This window comes from Pinus tabuliformis, chromosome 3_2 (assembly GCF_031772625.1).
Source record: "Pinus tabuliformis cultivar Carrire ecotype Pingquan chromosome 3_2, CPIR1, whole genome shotgun sequence".
Taxonomy (NCBI): domain Eukaryota; kingdom Viridiplantae; phylum Streptophyta; class Pinopsida; order Pinales; family Pinaceae; genus Pinus; species Pinus tabuliformis.
Genome location: NC_142302.1, coordinates 583,865,952 through 583,884,785, shown reverse-complemented (window position 1 = coordinate 583,884,785; position 18,834 = coordinate 583,865,952). Strand labels below are relative to the sequence as shown.

General features: G+C 34.7%; 1 protein-coding gene across 1 annotated transcript; it reads left to right on the top strand.

Moving 5' to 3' along the window:
• The first annotated feature begins 14,990 nt into the window (after positions 1–14,990).
• On the top strand, positions 14,991–18,226 carry LOC149181906 (uncharacterized). The gene is made up of 2 exons (XM_089418433.1): positions 14,991–15,673; positions 17,682–18,226. Exons 1-2 carry the CDS (start codon positions 15,049–15,051, stop codon positions 18,002–18,004), a joined length of 948 nt encoding a protein of 315 aa, XP_089274559.1. The 5' UTR covers positions 14,991–15,048; the 3' UTR covers positions 18,005–18,226.
• The last annotated feature ends 608 nt before the right edge of the window (positions 18,227–18,834 follow it).

Genomic DNA, 18,834 nt, shown 5'->3' with positions numbered 1-18,834 from the left:
GGTGCTCCTAGAGAGTCTTAGAACAAATGAGCAAGTCATCAATATAAAGAATTAACCAACCAAGATAAATCATAAAAATCCCTCTTACTTTAATAAATCTCCTTCTCGCAAGTGACACACACTTATCCCACTTTACAATCACCTTACTCTCTCAGTTGATACCGCTTAGTTGTTGCAGTTCATTTCAATTTCCCTCCTATTTTGAATTTTATCCATAATACTTTTTCACAATGTAGCGAAGTGGTTGGCACTGACATGGATGTTTCCTTTGATGTTGCTAGCTCAAATGTAGGGATCTCCCACCACTATATATTTATCTTCAATTGGATCCCATTGGAGTAGCACCCAGTAGAGACAGCTCCAAATAAGCATGGACCAAAACCAACCTCATTCTTCCTTCCAAAGACAAAATGCCCCTCACCTCCATGGGTTTTGAAGATTCATACCTATAGTGTCAACAAATATCACTAGGTGCTCCAGCAACAGTCACAATAGCTTTTGTTGAGAGAATTCTACACTGGTGCAAAGTACCAAACCCCACCTTGACCCAAACCTTCTTGAACATTGAGTGTGGAGAGGGGATATGTGGGTTGCATGCAAGCTTTGCATGCCAACCAACAAGTTTTATTTTTTTATACTTAATATTTATTTTATATATATATATCTATATATATCTATATATGTGTGTGTGTGTGTGTGTGTGTGTGTGTGTGTGTGTGTGTGTGTGTGTGTGTGTGTGTGTGTGTGTGTGTGTGTGTGTGTGTGTGTGTGTGTGTGTGTGTGTGCGCGCGCGCGCGTGTGTGTGCGTGTGTGTGTGTGTGTGTGTGTGTGTGTGTGTGATTTTTTCTCTCAACGAAAGCTGCAAATTTAATATAAAAAAATGGCACCACCCTTGCATGCAACAAACATGTTCTTTATTACATGGAAGACATGTCAGAGGACACTGTATTGAAAATGGTAGTCATGCCATTTATGAACCATTTTTTCCACCTATCATCCATTTCTCTACGAAATCCAGCTTTTAGTTTTGTTGAGTCCCTGCAATTTCTTTGTGCTACATATATATTTACTGCAGGTTGCAGGTTCAAATCTCTTTCTGGAGTGGACATGGATAACACAATGCAGGTAGGAAAAATTTAATTAAAAGAACTTAATAATTTTTTTCATGAACATTTTTTTTCAGTGCTCATTTTTTGGTTCAAATATACTAAATGATGATATTACTATTAAATATGGCTAGCAATCTAAAAATTGGATGATAGAAAAAAGATTGTGATCTTATCTCAAGAATTAAGAAGAATAGAGTGCATACCTAGGTTGTAGAAGAGGCTATCAAATCAAGACGCTCAAGCCAAAAATATCGTGAAGCCCAAGCATACAATATGATTGGGAAAAATCAATTATTGATCAGGCTAAATCTATTGTGGGAAAAAATAGCTTAATCTTAATGGTAGTGTGAAAGGACTTGGCTACATTGATGGACACATGTATTGACAAGGTCAAGCTCTAAGTGATGAAAAAAAATCCATTACAGATAATGGAAATATATAAATTTAAAGGGATGATGAGTTCAGAAAATGGTAAACCATTTGACACATATCATGCTTATGCTTATACAAAGCTCTATGGCCAGTTTTTAAAACTAGTATTCAAGTTGTATAGGTGGAATTTACTATTGGGCTCAAAGGTACATGGTTTGGAAGTCTCAATAATGCATCCTTAAAAATTCATGTTGGGTCAAATAAGTGTGATGGAGTGGAGTTGATGGTGATTTATGTACATTCAGTGGAATGCTAAGTAAAGTGGTTTGTGGCTCTCTAAATCTCATATGAATCTTATAAAGGCTCTAAACCCTAGCTTGATGATTGTTGCATTTGGGACCTAATTAATAAAGATTGGATTATTATAATTGCAAATTTATGATACTATTCTGATTTCAAACTTTCCCAGAAGGACTTAAAAGAAATTGATGGTGGTTCATTGTCGGTTGACAAAGTTGCAGGCCTCCAATCTTATGGATTCATGTATCACAAGTCATAGAAAATTGCAGATACCCCACATAAATGATATTATGGATAATTTCTTATGCAGAAATATCCACAAATAAATTATTGATAGGATTTCCTTAGTCATAAACTTAGAACTTAGATGTATATAGAATTGGCCTAGAGTTACACTAATCTCAGAGTGGCATTGTTAAGTATGCTAATACATTTCTTTTTCCTTTCTCTAGTGGTTTTGGTTTATGGAAAAGCTAAATTTTATCTGAATTAAATCATAATAGTGGACAACACAAATTTAATCATCTGCATCCTTCATGGTAAATTCACTTGTGATTCTAACTTGCCATCTTTCCTAAAATCCTCATTGGACCTATCATAATTAGTATTTAGTATATTCATCAACCAAGGAGCATATACATAAATGGAGTCTTCAGGTTTGTTGTTTGAATCGCTAGAAAATCACTTTTAATAATGTGTATTATTAGCTCCATTCAACTAATAATTTCTTAGCAATCATTTAGTCATATTGGTCATTTGTCCAAATTATTATAGAGAGGGAAACATGATGCTATTGCTTTGCTTATGATTGAATATCTTTGTTTAAATTATTAATGTAGTTATTCTTTTCATCTGCCAAAAATTTGTTTCTTGAAATGAATGTTTTTAAATTTTCTATAATAAGATCATATATTTGAAATTATGTTCAGCACCATGGCTTATCAAGGACACCAGTTCTGAGTTGATTGATCAAGATATAATGAATATATAAATAGTCTTATTGCAAGGTTAAAAAATATGAGTCACAGTTTATTGTCTTGGATGTCCTTATTGTGGCATGTTTATTATTCATATGATATTGAAATTTGAAATAAAAAATGGTGGGTTTTGTTTTTACAATCACAATGCAAATTTTAAAAATGGAAAAAGATTCAATTGTCAGTCTCAAAGGAGATGCACATTCACCTATATCTTCTTTAGAAGATGAGGTAAATATGTGTTTATGCTTTCTCAATTGTACTACAATTTTTGTCCATTATTACATGTTACTTAGGTTTGGTAGCATGTCTGGGATGTGATATGTAAAGAACATTTCTCAATTGTGACCATGTTCTTTCTCAAGCCTTGGCTACTTAACACCCTTCTGCTTGATGTCCTATCTTCAAATAATTTCAGTCCATTACTCTGGAATTTCGTTCTATTTGAAGTTTGTCAATGATCCTTGTGTTTTTTTGGTCTTTTATAAAAAAAATGCCCTAAGATTGAGACTATTGTTTCATTTTCTATGAATAGGGAATGTCTACAAGTGAAGTGTCAGTTGTCGATGCAAAGGACAATGATTATATATGAGTTCATGGTGAAGCATTATAAGTTCCAAAGAATATGGCCATGGAGGGGAAACACCTAGAAATAGTTGTATTTCTCAATAAAACATGATGGCTTAGAATTTGAAATGTGAATTTCAATTAAAAAAAAAAAAACCCATGCATGAAGCCTAACTGTCGCTCATCTTGTCAATAACATGCTCAAATTATTAAAAAAACATACCATAAACCTCTCAATTTCTTACAAAATAACATCCCAACATTTTCATTCATCTTTTGGTGTTTCGATTTTTGTCATTGTTGTTTGGAGTCTTTGGTTATTCCTGTTTGGGGCCATTGGGCTCCTAATCATTTCTATTCTGGAGTTGTCTTTCTTGTTTGTTGACATCTGCTAGATCATAGACTTACATATTTAAGTCTTGTGGTTCTGAGGTATTGAGCTTACTATTTAGTATTTTTTATGAATTTTATGTTTAGGCATTTGATTTGGAAACTGGGTGTATGCTTGCTCTGTTGGGTTGTATTATATTCTTTCCACAACTAGCCCACGTAGTTAACTGGGGGGTTAGATGGGGGGTGAAGCCCCCCCTTTGTTGCGTCGATTGTGCAGCAAGGGGGTCACGGGGGGGGCGGTAGCCCCCCCTGTCCAAGGGGGTTTGAGGAGGGGGGGTAGCCCCCCTCTACGAGGTCCACGCCAACGCTGTAGGGAAAAAAAATTTGGACCCTATATTAGATTGGGTGGACCTACCTATGGTTTTGTGCATGGTTTTCGCACATGGTTTTGGACAGGATGGTTTTTGGTCCATGGTATTGGATGCTTCAGCATGTATAAATATGTATTGTAACATTGAAAGGAACATAATGAAAAATCAAGTTAGTAGTCCCGGTTTTGGGATCCAGGGGAAAATCTCTGTGTATATGTGTTTTATGTGAACTATGCTCTTGCATTGTTTATTTTCTGTGTTTTAGAATTTGTATGCAGGTAATTTCTATAATTAAAACACATATACATAGAGATTTTCCCCTAGTTCCCAAAATCGGGACTACCAGCGTGATTTTGCATTATGTTCCTTTCAATGTTACAATACATATTTATACATGTCGAAGCATCCAATACCATGGACCGAAAACCATCGCATTCAAAACCATGGACCAAAAATCATTACTTCCAAAACCATGTGCGAAAACCATGCACAAAACCATAGGTAGGTCCGCCCAACCTAATATAGGTTCTAAAAAAAATTCCTTCGGGTGCTGCCCCAGACCCCATAGAGGAGGGCTACTCACCCCCCTCGAACCCCCTAGACAAGGGGGGCTACCGTCCCTCGTGTGACCCCCCCAATGCATAATCGGCGCAACAATGTGGGGGGCATCTAACCCCCCAGTTAACTACGTGGGCTAGTCATGGAAAGAATATAACACAACCCAACATTCTCCCACTTATTGTTTTCTATCCACAGGGGGCCACAGGAGAGATTAGTCATTTATCTAACCCTGTAATGCCCATTGTTTCTCTACACCAAGAGAACTTCTCAGAGCTCACAGATTTTGTCAATGCATCTGTAATATTCTTCAAAGTGTCCACCTTTACTAGCAACACCTTTTTTTCTTCTATCATATCCCTCACAAAATGATACTGAACATCAATGTGTTTTGTCTTTGAATGGTAAGCAGGGTTCTTTGCCAAGAATATTGCACATTTGCTATCACAGTCTATCCTTATAGCTCCTTGCACTAACCCCATACTTGAACACAATCTCTGCAACCAAACTACTTTCTTGCTTGCATGAGTGGCTACCATGTATTTTGCATCTGTAGTTGATAGTGCCACTACATATTGTTTCTTACTCATCCAACTAACTGCACCTCCAAATAGGTTAAACACTTACCCACTTGTAGATCCTCTCTTATCCAGATCTCCAGCCTAATTTGCATCAACAAAGCCACGAATATCTAAAACTCTGTCCAAATCAAAATCCAGAGAGCTATTAGTCATACCTTCTACCATACATTTACCATGAAGTATTCGAAGGCCCTTCTCTCCAATATGTCCAAGCCTTTGATGCCATAGCATGGTCTTTTCTCTAGAGACCACTAGATTTTCTGCTCCACTTTCAGGAACTAAAGAACTGTTGCACCCATCAACAACGGTGCTACCTTGCAGCTTATACAGAGTTTCAATCCGAACTCCTCACATCAATACCAGTTCTCCTCGAACCATCTTGCAGGTATCCTTCTTGAGCACTGTTTTTACACCTGCATCATCCAGCTTGCTTACAGAAATCAGATTTCTGGCCAATGTAAGAATATGCAAAACACCCGGAAGTGTTCTAACCCTTCCACCTTGCAACGTCAACTTTACTTTTCTGCGACCAATGATTCTAGCCTTACTATCATCCCCGAAGAAGACATCACCACCATCATATTTCTCATACTCGCAGAACCACTCTCTATCGGGAGTGAAGTGAAAGGATGCACCTAAGTCAATCAACCATGCCTCATGATCTACATGTGTACTTGAAGAAGCCAAGTACACATCCCCACCTTCATCTAAGGTGGTTTTCACCTCTGCATAAGGAGCTTCATTAGATGCCTTTCCTTTTTCAGAAGCTTTAGATTTACAGTCCCTTTTGTAGTGCCCTTCCTTTCTGCATTTCCAGCAAACCACCTTTACAGGTTTTCCTAGAGATTTAGATCTCCCTCTAGATTTAGATCTCCCACTCAATGACTTATTTTTGTTTGTATTCTGGGACCTTCCTCATATAAACAAGGCATCACCATTCTGTCTCTCCATATTTTTCCGTCTCATCTCCTCTGTCAGCAAGGATGAGACCATTTCATCAAACTGCATGGCAGTTCCATTGCTACCTATTGCAATAACCAGACTATGCCATGAATCTGGTAGAGAACACAGAAAACTGATGCACTTATCTTCATTTGAAATTTTAATACCAACAGATAATAACTAACTTACCATAGTATTAAATGCATTCAGATGCTCTATCACTGAGTCTCCATCTTTCATCCTCAAGTTATACAGCTTTTTCCATAGGAACAGTTTATTCACCAGAGACTTAGATTGGTCCAAAGTCCCTAACTTGTCCCACAAAGCCTTAGTCGTAGCTTCTCCTGATACATCCAACAATACTGAATTTGAGACACACAATCGTATTGTGCTCTTTGCCTTCTGATCCAACTTCTTCCATTCTTCATCGAACACTCCCGTTGGTTTAGTACCTGGATCTACTGCGATCCATTGATCTTTATCCACCAACAGATCTTCCATCTTGAGTTTCCATAACTCAAAACTCTAACCATTAAATTTCTTGATCTCTATCTTTCCACTGCTCACCATCTTCTTTCACCACCAGAATCGATCTCGCAGATCTCCCACTGAATAGGGTCTACCACAGGCCCGAGTGAAACCCCTCAGCAACAAAGGCTCCCCCACTTGAAGCCAAAACAGCTCTAATACCAAATGTAACATTTAACCCCGTACAGAAATTACCTGCATATGAATTCTAAAACACATATACACAGAGATTTTCCCCTGTATCCTAAAACCGAGACTACCAGCTTTATTTTTCATTATGTTCCTTTCAATGTTACAATACATATTTATACATGCCAAAGCATCCAATACCATGGACCGAAAACCATCGCGTCCAAAACCATGGACCAAAAACCATCGTGTCCAAAACCATGTGTGAAAACCATGCACAAAAGCATAGGTAGGTCCGCCCAACCTAATATAGGGTCCAAAACAATTTTCCTTGTGGTGCTACCCCAGACCCCGTAGAGAGGGACTACCCGCCCCCTCAAACCCCCCGTGCCCCCCTTCTGCGAAATAGGTGCAATGAAGGGGGGCTCCGCGCACCCCCCCCCCCCCCCCCCCCCCCCTAACCCCCTGGTTAACTACGTAGGCTAGTCATGGAAAGAATATAACACAACCCCTCTTTATGATTTAAAAGAATCAATGGCATTGAAATTGAGAGTATGTACTTGGCATTAATATTTATGATTTTATATCATCAATAACAACTTATGAATTTAATTTAAATATTTTTTTACATTATTAAATGTTTCTTTTGGTTTGTATGAGTATCTGGTGAGCAATTGTACATAAGCATATTCAGATTGGTTACTGTATTGGGTGGTGAAAATGCCAGCTTTAGAATCCCCATCTCACCGTCACTAACCAAATGAGGTCAGCTGCCTTTCCTGCAGCTTGTACCTCTGCTTCTTAATGCCACTGAATGGTGGGACAACAATTGAAATTGGAACTTACTAAGATACTAGTGGTGAAGCAACTGGATCAATAGGTTCAGTCCTAGCACCACCAGCAGATAGAGGAGCATATCTACTAGCAACAAGACCAGAGTGAGAAGTAGAGCCAGACACAGTAGCTTCTTTCCTAGTATCGCTTCTTGTATAGCATGGCCAATGGTTTATGTGATAAATTTTTCTGTAGATCCAGAAGTAGATGGAGCAGTGAAGAGTGCAAAGTCAGAGAAAAAGTAAGTAGAGTTGGCCAAAGAGAGCTATTATCCTATAGAGGTTTTTTGCATGAATAATCCAAGGCATTTTATTAATTAAGGCTTTAATAATTCTTAATTTAGAAGCAGTAGTTTCCGTTAATAACGAAGACCTAATACTTCTAGCTTTTTATGAGTGAGATCTTGGCTCTTACATTCATGATTGTGGAGCAAAGTATTATACTCGTTTTAGAGAGTGTGAATTTTGAGATAAATATAAATAAAAAGGCCCAGTGTCAAGGATAACGGAAGCGACACCAATCGCAGTTCTATTGCAAGATCAAAGAACCCTTGGACGAAGAGATCAAAGACACGAAGTTGCCTAGACCATTGTTTGATTCGTCCAAGTATGATGGCAAGGAAAATCCTAGTTATCACATGACCATGCCAATGCAGTGTGGAAATTTATGGATTGGGATGTTGTCATGATAATGTAATTCCCTGAGACCTTAGAAGGTTTTGTTCTAGACTAGTATTATAGGCTAGAATTTGGTAATTTCTAATAAGAAGTCTGGAGATTTCCATTGATTCAAATGTTCTATGTATTAATTCATTCAATGAAGGTTAAATTTATACTTGAAAACAATAATTGATACAATTATAACTAGAAATACCTAATTTATAACTATTTAAATCCCTAAACTAAATCCCCAACTACATAGAAATCCCGAAGGATTACAACATTTCCCCCCTTAATCTGAAGAGACATCTGACATACCAAGTAAAGATCTAAATTTTTCAAACTTTTCATGTCCCAATGCTTTAGTAAAGATATCTGCAATTTGTTTTGATGTTGGACAATGTGTCAGATGAATTGTTTTGGCCTCTACATGATGTTGAATCAAATGATACTTGGTGTTGATATGTTTGGTTCGATCATGAAACTTTGGATTCTTAGCCAATTGAATTGCATAAGAGTTGTCAATAAATAAAGGAGTTGAATCTTTTTGTTTCTCATGCAAATCTTCAAGTATTTTGCGAAGCCAAATGATTTCCTTAGTGGCTTGAGCTGCTGCAACATATTCAACTTCGGTGGTAGAATCAATAGAAACAGATTGCTTGTGTGATCTCCAACTGATGGCTGCTGATCCAAGATTCATCAAATAGCCAAAAGTAGAGACTCCATTCTCTTTATCTCCATCAAAATCGGAATCTGAATAACTAGCAAGATGGAAGTCTAAAACTTTGGTATATTTGATGCCGTAAGTTTGGGTTCCATTTAAATATTTCAGTACTCTTTTTGCTGCTACCCAATGCCCCTCACAAGGATGATGCATAAATCTGGAAAGTATTCCTACAACAAATGTTATATCAGGACAAGTAATAGATAAATAAATCAAACTTCCAACAATTTGCCTATACTTTTTTGGATCTTCAAATGATTTTCCTTCTTCTGAAGTAAGTTTCAAATTTTGCTGCATTAGTGTAGCAATAGGATTGAAATCCATCATATTATATATGTTCAATAACTTACCAACATACTTCTTTTGAGAGATGAAAATATGTTGTGGTTTTTTATCAACTTCAATTCCAAGATAATAATGAAGTAAACCTAAATCTATCATATCAAAAACCATTTTCAATTCCTTCTTAATAGATGATATATATTCATCATCGTTTCCTGTGATCATCAAATCATCAACAGATACAACTAGATATACAACTAATCTTCCAACTTTCTTAATGCAAAACGTTGCATCATCTAGGTCAAAAGTTTATAATTTAACATTAGAAGATGTTCCATTAGTTTCTCATACCATGCTCGTGGCGGTTGTTTCAAGCCATACAAATACTTCATTAGTTTGCAAAACTTTTGTTCTTTCCCTTTCATGGAAAAACCTTCTGGCTGAAACATGTAAAACATCTTCTTTCAAATCTCCATTTAAAAAAGTAGTTTTTACGTCCATGTGATGAATTTTCCATTCTTTCTGAGATGCAATAGCAAACAAAGATGGAATAGTGCCCCATTTAGCTGTAGGAGAAAATGTCTCTGTATAGTCAGTACCCTCTTTCTATGCATATTCCTTCGCTACAAGTCTTGCCTTGTGTTTGTCTAGTGAACCATCAGCTTTATACTTATTTTTATAAATCCACTTGCAACCAATAGGTTTGATGCCAACAGGAGGATCCACCAGCCTCCATGTGCCATTTTTTATAAGAGAATCATATTCTTTTTACATTACATCTTTTGACTGATCATAACTAGTAGCTTCTTCAAAACAAGTAGGTTCACAATCCACAGAAAAGTTAAATTCACAATGAGAATAGATACCTTAGGAACTTCCAGTCTTAAAATCATCATATTTCTTCAAAGATGTTCGAATACGAGATGATCTTTGCAAAGGTTGTGTAGGAAGTTGCTCATCTTCTTCATTTGTCTTAGTTCTTGCCATTTTTGTCCCTCTCAACTCTGTTTCCATTTTTTTCCCTATCATGTCTATAGAAATGCTTGCATTAACCAATTTTTCATCAATAGCATAATTATCATCATTGAGAGAACAAAACTCCACAAACTGATTTAATATAGGTATCCCCCCTTCAAGATGTGGAAGTATATTATCTTATTCATAATAAAACTTTTGAGGCACAAAATTTTCTATCTGATTAAGTTGTCTATCAATAGTGAGGGAATCTTTATCAGATTCAATAAAAATTACATCTCTTGACAAAATAAATTTCTTGTTCTCTTCATCATATAATCAGTATGCCTTAGAAGTCATAGAATACCCTAAAAAAATACATTTTTTGCTCCGTTCACTCAACTTAGTCCTCTATTGTTTAGGAATCAAAGCATAACATTGAGAACCGAAAACTCTGAAATGTTTAACAGTAGGAAGATGATTATACCACATTTCATATGGAGTTTTGTTGTTAATGACAGAGGATGGGCACCAATTTCTAATATATGTTGCGCAGAGCACTGCTTCTCCCCAAAACATCAATTTTACATTCTTAAAAAACATCATTGACCTTACCATATTAAGCAATGTTCTGTTCATTCGTTCTGCAACACCATTTTGTTGTGGATTATATGGTATTGTGGTCTGGTGTTTGATGCCATTCTCTTGCAAATATTTTTCAAAGACATGTGAAGTATATTCTCCTCCATTATCAGTTCTTATAGTACCAATATTTAGTTGAGCTTCATTTGTAATCAAGAGATGAAATTTTTTAAACACATCAAAAACTTGTGATTTTTCCTTAAGCAGATAAACCCAACACATCCTCGAATAATCATCAATAAAAGTCAGTATGTATTTATTTCCATTTGCAGTTGGTACAAGCATAGGTCCACACAAATCAGAGTGTATGAGACTTAATTTTCTTGTAGCTCGAGAAGTAGAATTCTGAAAAGATTGTTTGTGATGCTTGCCCAATATACAAGCATTACATGGGGTCAATTTTCTGGGAACTGTTGGAAGTCCTTTAATCCCCTACTATCTCATAATTCTAATACTTTCATAATTAATATGACCAAAGCGTGCATGCCACAATAAAGAAGATGACAAAGTATCATTTCGCTAAACCAAATATTTTTTTTTCAATGTAACAGACGACACACCTTTCAATTTCAACAATTTATCTTCTTCTACACCAACCATTATAGTTTTATTGGCGACTGCTCTTCGAATTTCCACTTTACCATCAAATATGTGGATGGAATGTCCTCGTTGTCTTATTTTTACAAGAGATAATAAATTTCTTTGGAACTGAGGAATGTAAAGAGCATTATTCAAAGTATAATAATCAGAAAGTCCAGGAATTTTTATCTGAATAGAACCAATCCCCGATGGTTTGATTTGAGACTTATCAGGAAAATACATTACTACATCAATATTATCACTGAATTGTTCAAACAAATATCTTCTAAAGGTCATATGACAAGCGACACCTGTGTCTAAAATCCAATTGTCATGCCATGAAGAAAAAGAGGTACTAAATATATCTTCCATATGAAAATTACAATGAGCAACAACATAATGTGCATTCTCAGAAGACTGTCATTTTTCTGGAATTAGATGATCTTTCTTTTCAAGAATTTGTTCTCTTCTTTCATTAATTTTCTCTCAGGGAATTCTACAATTTGCAGCTGTATGTCCAATTTTACCACATCTAAAGCATTTTACAGTTGTTTTATCAGGAAAATTTCTTTGTTTATCATTCTATTGTCTATCTCCCTGAATATTTTTTCCCCCCCTGCCTCTATAATTCTTCCTACCTCGACCTCTATTACCCTTAGTATTTCTTTCAGATTCTTCTTGATGTTTTTGGGATTGTGAGCAAGACATAGGGTTTCAGTATTAGAATTATGTGATGTTTCTTTCTTGCCAAAAGCCTTCTTACTTTCTGCAATTTTCACTACTAATTTATCAAGATCTAAATCTTTTAACTGCCCACTAGGTTTGAGAGATTCCAAGTAATGTGAATAACTAGGGTACAGAGCTTTTATAAAGGCAATGAGTTGCAAATCAACTTTAACTCCAGTAGATTCAATTTCATGATTGATGGCTTTAATTTCATAAACAAGTTTTAGAAGATCATTATCTTTCATTTCCAAATTAAATAACTTCAACAATAACTGAATTATCTCCAATTCAGAATGTGAATCATAAAGATCTTTTAGTTTTGTTATGGCATCATATGTTGTTTTATTCTGAGCAATGTATCTTCTTACCTCTTCTGAGACTGAAGTGGAAATTAAGGCATAGGCTTTTTTATCCTTACTTTGCCAGATTGCTAACTGTTTCTCCTCGTTAAGCTAATTTGGTGAATTCCCTTCTTTTCCTTCACAGATTCCATCCCACAAATCATTAAAAATAAGTGTATTTTTAACCTTCCTGAACCATTCCTGGTAATTTTCCTTTCTAGACAGAACAATCCCAATTAAAGATACCAAGGAGTTCATCTTTTTTTTTTAGATAATGATAGAATTCTTAAAAAAAAATAGTTATGATTACAAAAACAAAATTCTTTTAGAAAAATTATGTTTCAATCATTACAACATAAATTTCCTTTCTTTCTTTTAAATATTTTCTGTATTACCTTACAGAGAAAAAAAAACAAAACAAAAAAAAGAACTCTTATGATTATAGGAACAAAATTATTTTAAAAAAATTATGTTTCAATCATTACAACATAAATTTCCTTTTTTTTAAATATTTTTTTGTATTAACTTACAAAAAAAAAAAAAAAACTAATAACAACCCAATGGTTGTATATTAAAAACAGCCAGAGCAGAGTCTCCACCAAGCACACCTCTACCAACGTTGTTGACTCCACCAATGTTGTTGTGCACACTACCAGGTCACGCCTCTACCAATGCTACTGACAGTTAAGTATTCAGGTCAGCAAGCACATCTTCTTCGTTGGTTTACAACAATGGAGGATCTAGGCGTTCTGGTTCAACGGAGTTCGATCCAGGCTCTGATACCACTGATAAGAAGTCTGGAGAATTCCATTGATTCAAATGTTGTGATCTATGTATTAATTCATTCAATGAAGGTTACATTTATACTTGAAAACAATAACTAAAACAGTTATAACTAGAAATACCTAATTTATAACTAAATCCCTAAACTAAATCCTTAACTATACAGAAATCCCAAAGGATTACAACAATTTTTGTTGCTTAGGCCCTTTGGTTGTTGCTGGGGATAGACTTCATACTCACTAAGCCCAATCATTTCTATGTTGAATATGCAAAGATATGGAGGGTCCTCTTCATGCTTCTTCTAGTGCTCATGAAATGTTTCAATTCAAATTAGTTGAACCTTTTATTAACTCTTTAGAGAAGGACTTGAGGGGGTCATTAAGATCAAATGTTGTAACTATGATGAGGCTATTTAAGCTTCCCTTGGGATGCACCAAGTTGCCTTAAGTGTTGGGAAAAAAAATATTCTTATGCTTCTTTATCACCATTCAAATAAGTTCAATAATAATTGTGGTGCCACCAGTGATGGTGCCATGGATTCTAGCCAAACTAATGGTCAAACTTAAAAGTCTAAATCTGTCAATATGGTGTTGCTCCAGAATCCCAACCTCAAACTTCCTAGCCCACATTTTAGCTTTTATCAGACCATCCTCTGAACCCCAAAATATCAAGCCTGCAATTGAATGACATGCACACAATATCCCATAAAACTCTGAAAGAGAAGTCGTGTTTGAGAGTAAAAGATGTACGGGATTTTGGTGCTTAAAATTTTGTAAGTCAGGTGCATTACTTTCCATAGTAGTTTCTAAACCTTTTTCTAACTGTAACCCATTACAAATTCCACTGATAGCAGCACCATTATGGCACAGCATATACTTGGGAAGGGACTGGTTGCTCCGTAACTCGGCTTGTTCAGAATTTTTTTCATCTTCAATCGCAGGGATTTCGGAATATTTTAAAAATCTAATAGAGGAAAGTACGGAAACGAAAGTAAATACTTTATCTTATTCCATTTCTATTTCTCAGAATTCACCTCTTTGGTAACTTGCTCACACCCAAAGGTGAACTCCAGAGTTTTTGTATTCCATTCGGACTCTGGCATCAACTTTAACTCTACCGTGTTTAAATACCTTACGAAACCTTTAATGCTACATAACATAAGCTGTTCTCTTGCGGTATCAGGAACCATTTAAAAATATTCTCGTGACAGAATCAGTAAACTTTGGAATCGTTTACGCTTGCTTGGAGCAGAAGTAAAAGGAATAACTAGCATAACTTTCGCTTTCAATATCGCATCTATACCTTGTATTCTTCCCGGTGAAATAGGGCAAGAATTATCAATGCAATCTCCTATCAGAATTATTAATATATACCACTCTCTTAGAACTCAGAGAGTAAGAATTATCAATGCAATCTCCTTATCAGAATTATTAATATATACCATTCTCTTAGACCAGTGTGAGTAGATAGAGCAGCTAGGCCAAAGTTCAACACTTTAAGAAATCTTGATTTGAGTATATAGTTTTGTTTGGAATTAAGTCTACTAAATTTTTCTGTCAGTTTTTTTTGGAATTAAGTCAAGATTAAACCCTTTTTTTGGAATTAAGTCAAGATTAAACCTCCCTACTTAACCATTAGACCACACCCTCGATATCCTAAACCTCCCTACCTAACCATTAGAGCACAGCCACAATACCCAAAACCTGGTGACCAAGAAACTATTACCTAAGCCCACCAAAACCAAAAAAAGAGAAGATATGAAAACGGATATGTTAATTCCGCTGTTAGGAACAGCGGCCGCTGCTGCAGCTGTTGCTTTCTTGGTGTACAATAAGGTGAAGAGGGATAATATGTCAGAAGAACAATATAAACAAATTAGGGATTATATCTTAGAAGAACAATATAGACAAATCAGCGATGCAGCCTCTAGGCTTTTCGCGACTTCCAAACGTCCGGTCACCGTACTGGTTCTCGGATTTCAGAACCATGGTCTGAGTTCCTTTGTAAATACTATGTTCAGAGTTGTTTACAAGGAGGAAGGTCCACTGGTAATGAGAGCTAAGAAAAATAATAATACGAATAAACCCAGAGTGCTTAGAATGAGGAATACGCTTATGAGAAGCCCAAAATATTTTATGAACGTTATCGATGCTCCATGCTTGTCAACCTCCGGCGATATCGATGAAAAGACAATCAGATCCGTTTTAAAGGGTCGGCTAGATGCAGGAACTCAAGTATCAGAATTAGGCGATGGTTCCAAGCCGAGGAAGGTTTACCCAGTGCCTGAGTGTGTGATATTGGTGATGAAAACCGGGGGTTCTTATATGGGAGGACCTGCTTCCGATCTCTTGCCGCAAATAGCGAGAATTATTCGACAGGAAGGTACACTTCATGATATGGGTTGCATTATTTCCTTAATTTTGTTTAGAAATATACAGAGATGCATGTTTGTTGCCATGATCCCTTTGATACTGTACGTTATTATTTATTTCTCTAAATTATTGCATTAAATAAAACGAGACAACTTTTCAGAATTTTCTGATAAATTTGTTGGGAGTTTATTACGGTTCCTAACCCAGTAGGACATCCGAACAACCAGTTAGGGAATCCATCAAAAAGCATTTACAAGGAGTTGAAAACACTTAATCTGTTATAACTACTTTCATATAACATTTAAATTGTGAAAGGGATTGAGGGTAAAAGTTATTTGTGGGATAAAAAAAATTTAGTTAAATTGGTTTACACTTTATGAAAGAGGAGTTTGAGGGGAGTTAAATTGGTTTACAGGTTATGAAAGAGTAGTTTGAGGGGAGTTATTTGTGGGATAAAAGATTTTCAGGAACTGAGTTTTAGAAAATAAATGTTAATCACAATAAAAAAACAAAAATGAATATGTTATATATTTTTAATTAGTTGTTAATTTTATCTAAAGTAACTAGAAGTTAAAAAAATTAATGTGTGTTAATAAAATGTTTAAATCTTTGTTATTTTCAAAATTATTTCAATCAAAAATCTAAATAAATTATTTAAAGATATATGTTAACTAATTTATGTTGATATCAACTTCATATCTATATATGTCTATAGAAAAAAATAAATGTCAAAATAAAATATTCAATGTCCAAAGAGAAAAATAATAAAAAATTAAACAATAAAATAAGAAATATTGGGTACTTCCTAATAATAATAGTATTAGGGATATTTGTAATTTATTAATTCTTCAAATTTTAATGTGGGTTATCAATAATATATTTTAATATTAACATATACTTAAAATTATATTAATAATAAAAAGACCATTTTAATCATATATATATATCATACAAAGCAATTGAAAAAAAATTGATTTTATGGATAAACCTTTGTTGTCTCAACATTTTACTATTTGGTCATTTTTTAGGTATAGGTTTTTTTGTGAAAATCCAATAATTTTTTTTTGAGTGACAAGTTTAAGTTATATACTCTATATAATATTCAAAAATCCAATTTACACAATAAAAGATTAAAATATGTATATACAAAGAGATTAAAATATGTATATACAAAGAGGGCAATTTTTCTGCACTTGAAGAAATTTGATCCCTCTCGGCTCATGTTAGATCAATACTTAAGATGGATTTAAAATGATAATAACAGTGTTCACAAATAAACAAATCATTATCCAATCTAGCATTAAGACTATCTTTATAATATTTTATAATTAGTATATAACAATATATGTTACAATTATTATAATATTCTATAATTATTATTGCACTATAAATTGAATGGTTGGTAAATGTAGACAACCACTATCATACATTAAAGCACGTACCCCATGAAATATCACTCATTGCTCGAATTAAAAATATATATATATAAATATAAATTGAATTGAATTATAAATTTATTTTAAACTATTATTATTATTATTATGATTAACTATTTAAAATAATATATAAATTAAATAATATTTTTAATTATGGATATTCACTTTATTTTACTATTCAAATTTAATATTAAAAATTTTTAAATAGCATTTCTTACATTACTATGAGTAGTTATCATAACTTGAACTCGACATGATATTTTCTTTAATTAATTAATTTGAGATAAATTTATTAAAACCACACTAATTTAAAAATAAATATTATAAATAAATACATTTATATAATAAATAAATACAATTATATTCTTCATATTACATAAAAGTCAATCTCTACTACCGCTTAATAATTACTAATAATTAAAACTCTTCTCCTCTTACCAACAAAGCAAAACAAAATACAACCGCACACCAATATGCCACCATCATTACAAATTCTAAAGTTACATAACAAACATAATTATCACACGAGACAATATGCCACCATTGTTACCAAGATTTGATCAAAATATTGATGTGCTGCAGGACTTAGCTTGGTGGTGGTCTTGACGCACAAGAAAGAAGCGCAGAAGGCGTCCATAGACCTGCGGGTTCTCACAAGAGGCGTTGCTCTGGAAGCCGAGACAGATTTTGTTCATTGCGTAGAGAATTATGTGGTAGATCGTCGCGATGACAAAAGTGCTTCAACTGTGAGCAGTAACGATTTCGACACTCGCAGCCAGACACTCAGTATCTTGAAAGAGTGCTTTGACTATGTGGAGCAGCACCGTCAGGTGAAGCCAGATAAAATCAGCGAAGGCCAAGGTGCTCTAGATGATGAAGCTTCCTACGACTCGGCTTCCGATTAACTCCAACCTCAAATTGCTTCTTCTCGAAATAAACTCTATATCTGCTGCTTAGGCTGCTGTTAGTGTTGGTGTAATACGCAACAATCTTCTTATTGTTGCAAAACTAAATCTACTATATATTTGTTGATGTGCCATGGTTTCACAACCTGCGAATCATGTTGTAAATCCCAACTGTTTTTCCAAATAAATGGAGTGAATTATACTTCATCAGATAAACTTAAAACGGAAAGATTCAGCCGATTTGTTTTTTTTTTTCCTTCCATTTCTCTTCACTTCTTCTCTCTAGAAGTGAAAGTAAAGGGTACGCTACCAGCACATATGTAAAATAAGGATTAAGCTAATCTGTTATTTTAACTTCTGCTTTTGTCGATCTTCAAGGGTTACCCAGTTGGTTCTAAATTAAACAAAATGGATGCCGAGCCTGCGCATATCTCTTTTGCAAAATGTGTATAAATTGGGGTATCCCTCTTACAATACCAATGGATGGTTGTCTTTGCCACTCATGAAGAAAAAGCCATGGTCATAAGTATAAGATATATTTCACTCTTGGTTATTCACTTTTCTAATATAAAATGTCAAAATTGATTTATGTTTCTTTTCCTAGTTTGTTTGTATCTCAATGAGATTTGTTAATGATTCACTCTTGATAGCTTTCTTTTGATTGTATGCAAATTCAAGGGTTTTGCTCCATTGTGTAAATTTTTGGTTTTTTTATAGAGTTGTTTATGTTTGGCTTTACAAGAGGGCGTTGTACTCTTTCTTTTAGCCATATTGTTTCATGAGTTCATAATGATTATGGATTTATTGGTATTCTTCTTCAATCTCTTCAG

Coding starts and splice junctions, on each gene's coding strand:
- LOC149181906 (XM_089418433.1), top strand. CDS start 15,049: ATGAAAACGGATATGTTAATTCCGCTGTTAGGAACAGCGGCCGCTGCT. Junction 15,674..17,681: donor GAGAATTATTCGACAGGAAG/GTACACTTCATG, acceptor GATGTGCTGCAG/GACTTAGCTTGGTGGTGGTC.